Source organism: Etheostoma spectabile, chromosome 20, assembly GCF_008692095.1.
Source record: "Etheostoma spectabile isolate EspeVRDwgs_2016 chromosome 20, UIUC_Espe_1.0, whole genome shotgun sequence".
NCBI classification, from domain to species: domain Eukaryota; kingdom Metazoa; phylum Chordata; class Actinopteri; order Perciformes; family Percidae; genus Etheostoma; species Etheostoma spectabile.
Genome location: NC_045752.1, coordinates 1,431,037 through 1,435,398, shown reverse-complemented (window position 1 = coordinate 1,435,398; position 4,362 = coordinate 1,431,037). Strand labels below are relative to the sequence as shown.

At 39.3% G+C, this 4,362-nt stretch overlaps 1 protein-coding gene across 1 annotated transcript in view; it reads right to left on the bottom strand.

Annotated features, from left to right (window-relative positions):
* Positions 1 to 1,295: 1,295 nt before the first annotated feature.
* Positions 1,296 to 4,362, bottom strand: part of frmd6 (FERM domain containing 6) — a 31,814-nt gene continuing 28,747 nt past the window's right edge. Inside the window, exon 14 of the mRNA XM_032500847.1 lies at positions 1,296 to 4,163. Coding sequence (XP_032356738.1) covers positions 3,870 to 4,163 — 294 coding nt within the window. The 3' untranslated portion in view covers positions 1,296 to 3,869. The remainder of the gene's footprint in view (positions 4,164 to 4,362) is intronic.

Genomic DNA, 4,362 nt, shown 5'->3' with positions numbered 1-4,362 from the left:
TTACCGTTTTAACGTTACCTTCGCTTGCAAGGAATTTGCTTGCTGTGTTTTGTGCATACAAGAAACATATTTAAAAAGGGAATAAACAATAAGGAAAAGAACTGCTACAGTCAAGAACATACATACAGCAACAAACAGCATGTACAATAACTGTTTTAGAAAGAGAAAGAAGGAAGGTTGTACGGTTAAGTGGAGGGTGTGCAAAAATATTGAATCTAGATCCAGAATGTGAGCAAATATAACGTGTAGTGGCTGAGGGGGGGTAAGCGTCTGACAGAGACTGTCAGTGGGGGTCCCAGACCTTGTTGATGAGCTGACCATTCATAGGTTGGTCCCTAGTGGAGATAGCTAGGGCTACTGTTACACATAAACAAACAAAAAACAAAAAATAACAACAACAAACTGGATGAAATAAAAGGACAAGTCATGATCCATCTCAGTTTGAAACAGATTGTGCCTGAGTTTGACACTATCCCTCTCCTATCTAACAGGAAATATAATGCTTCGTGCTGTTCTAGAGTCAATGCCAGGTCAAAAGTGTCACCTAGATACATGATGGCTGTTAAATGTACCAAGGCTTCACTTCACCTTAGGAACGAGACCAGCTAGCAAACAGGTTTTAATCAGAATAAAAACTTAGGAAACTATCAGCCATCGAATTTAGTGCTAAATGCTATTAAGCAAAATGTAGTTGGGCCTGTGTAGGCCTACTAGCGCACAAGCAGGATTTTGAATACCACATTGATGTTTTCACTGTCCTGTAGCCAGTTACTTAGGATCTAAGATTTTATTTATATACATATATATGTTCTGCTTTTTGGCAAAATAAAGTTGTTTGTTGTTGAGGCCATAGACAGTTATATAGAGTCTATGGTTGATGCAGCCAAGGAACAGCCCTGCTGGTGTCTCATGTGCCAGACAACACCGCCACCCTCAGGCCATGCTGATGAACACCTGGTTTCTACTGTCTAACACCAGAGGGCAGCACACACCAATGAAACATTTTGGCAATGTGTAACAGTAGCCTACAAACAGTCTTATCTGATAACCAGATTTATTATATTTTGATGATAGAAAATACAGAATATGAATTGTATATTTGTTATTGGAGATAAATGTTTCCTGGGTAGATTAAAGGCCACAACTAAACTGAATGTAAAATCAATGTGTCCTTTTTTATTTTCTCTATATGTTCCATTGTATGTTCCATTGTTCAACTGCCTTTTCCAAAATTAAAAAAGAAATGATCTACTTAGTACTACTTTAAAAAAAACAAAAACAGAACAGTACAGAACTTTGGCAAATAAATGTACCTTTTTATTGGATATTGAGGGCATTAGTACCAAGAAGGCACAGACCAGACTTCATAATAACAAATCATTTCTTCAACTACAGGGTGACAAAAAAAACAAAAAAACTTTCATTGTTTCCTGAAGGGAGATCCTTTCACAGAAAGGATTATGAACACAGACATACTTACTTAGTGTAAGTATGACCATAAGAACAAATTATGAAGACTTTAAGGACATGGGTTATGACTGTATGGCTATGCTCCTTAACACATACTGTTTTAATATAAGAAACATCATTGTTCATCAAAATGTGACTTGACATTTTCCATTAATAGAAATAATGATAAGTTTAAATAGTGAAAAAAGGAAAAAACTGTAAGAAATATAGAAGTTGTTTTTAATTACATAGCAGTATCAAATTCATGTCTTTGTTAGTATTAGATAAATGTATGTAACGGTTTAAACTCTTGTTCAGATGTATTGTGTCTGTGAAAACTGTGGGTTTGAATAGACTTAAAGCGGAACTGGGACAACTCAGAAAAAACAACGATGATCAAAAATGTAAATTCTTGTACGAGTTCCACAACGTAGAGCTCGGCTTAGCTATTCATTTTTTGTTTCAGATTCAGATTTTGTTACCATCGGATGAAGCTGGGCTAGCTGTTTCCAGTCTTTATGCTAAGCTAATCGTCTTCTGGCTTTAGCTTCGTGGCTGTGGCCATGTATTTATTGTACTGACATGAGAGTGGTATCAAGTAATTCTGTGGTCATTATAAAAGTTATGGAGCAGTATTTTCCTCCAAAATCAAACAATAAAAGAGTAGTGTTTTCAACACAAAGAAGCTAAAAACATGATGGTATCTATCTAAAAAAGAACAATATTATTGATTTAAATCACACAAAGCTGTTACTGTGGCACTTTGAATCTGAGCTGCATTATTTACGAGTAAAAAAACACTTGTTTTTTAACCTGCAACAACTTCCTGTCCTTAATTCCCACAAGTTGAACAACAGGCTCCAGTTTTCTTCAATCTTACTGTGACATCAAAATGTTCAGAGCCACAAACATCACGTCCTTAATACTGTCACTTACACTTGCCTGTAATACTGAATGACATCAACCGCACACAGAATAACTGTTCAACATACACTGGACAGTTCATACAAAAATACAACATGTAAAGAGATTTCAGGTAAAACAACAGGATGGAAAATAAAAATAAAATGTTACAAATTCCAGTTTAAATGATGGATGAAACAAAACAGAAGATAACAAGAGTGAAAGACAACCGAGCAGAGAGGAAGACCTACATGTATGCATCAAAATGTACGGTTTAATTTGGCCGACAGCCAACCAGACTCCATTTTGAGTCTATTACAGGGAAGCTTTTCAACACAAGTCAGGACATGTAGGAACTTACTCAACCTCATTCCTCGTGGGAAACTCTGTCAGAGTTCACAGGACATGAAACAGTTTGAAATCAAGTCTTTTTTACGTTTAAGATGCAGAAAAACTGTCTTGAAGCGTGTGTGTGTATGACATTTAAATAACAATGTCGTTGAATTCTGATGGCTCTGATCTTTGAAAATAACTAAGGTGAGTGTGTGTGATTGTCAAGGCCATGGGTTGACACCTGCATAGTGTGATGAAGGCACATTGGGGGGGGAGGGGGTTTGGTTCACATGATTCAGAGATTTGTCCGACAGGGGGGGCAGAATTGGCACACTGCACTTCTGTTGAGATCAAATGAATTGGCGTAGAAGAAGAAACCCATCCTATTTCCTCTCAAAGGGTTCATCTTCCCTCCCAACATGACATTGAAATGTTGTTTTTTTTATTTTATGTTTTAGCATGGTTGCACATTGATAAAAAGTTGCACATTGTTCCATTTCTTGTCACTCGCCACTGTCGCTTGCTCTGGAGGAAACTACTAGAACTGTTGGGTCCTTGTAAATTCTGGAGTGTGGTCTATCTGTAAAGTGTCTTGAGATAACTCTTGTTATGAATTGATACTATAAATAAAATTGAATTGAAAAATTGAATTGAATTGAATTGTCTTTGGTTTGTAGCTCGGAGTGATTTTGTCCTTTGTGTCCTCCAGGGAAAGTCTTTGATATGCTCTTCATGTCGGTGAGTCTCTGTCTGCTGTAAGCCTGTGTGCATGCACACATACACTCTGTTTAAGTATAAAGCAGGCTAACACGACGGGTTGTTCTTGAAAACCAGTTTGGAGTAGACAGATTTGAATAAAAAAAGTTTTTTCTTAAGATGACATGATCCCTTTTGTTTCCTTTCACACAGGGGAGCAGCTCAGGTTACGTTTTAAAGATGCAGGTTTCTCTTGAACCAACATGTCCGTTCTTTAAGTTCCCTTTTTCAGAGTCTTCCTTGTTTGTCCGTTTATTATGTGTTGTTCTTCTGAAGTGGTAAGTGAAGGGACAGCCAACTTGCCAGTTTACTCATCCTAGAAACCACCTCTGCCAACACTCCTCTCTGGTCCCGTTCCCTGAGGGCTGAAACATCTCCACATCGGAGTAAAAAGCTCACCCTAAGGGGTTGCCTTGTTTCCGCCTCCGTCACACCACGAACTCGGGGACCTCGTCGCTGGTCAGGTCCAGGGAGAAGTACTTGTTGGTTCTCTTGATGGGAAACGGGTGCTGCTCCAGCATGCCGGCGCGCTGGTCGGCGAGGCCCTGATAGCCGCTGCCGCCGCCGTCGCTCAGCTCCTGGGCGCAGCCGAATGTGTAGCTGTGGGCGGTGTCCTGGCAGAGCTCCGCCCACTGCAGGCAGTCCTTCTGGTAGAGCCGCACGTCGTCAAGAGACTGGCTGTGTCGGTCGGTTGAAGACTGAGGCTTCCTGCACACAGATGTCTGCAGGCGGAAAACAACTAATCAAATATTACGGGGGGGAAAAGCAGCAAGCAATCCAAAATATAAATGACTTGAAGGAAAAGTCAGCCATGAAAAAACATTTACACTTTTTACTTTGCAGTCATCCTGTAATAACCTTTCCCTCCTCTTTTGTACCTTCTGCTTTAAGCTGTACACTACAAATTATTTGGTTCTTACC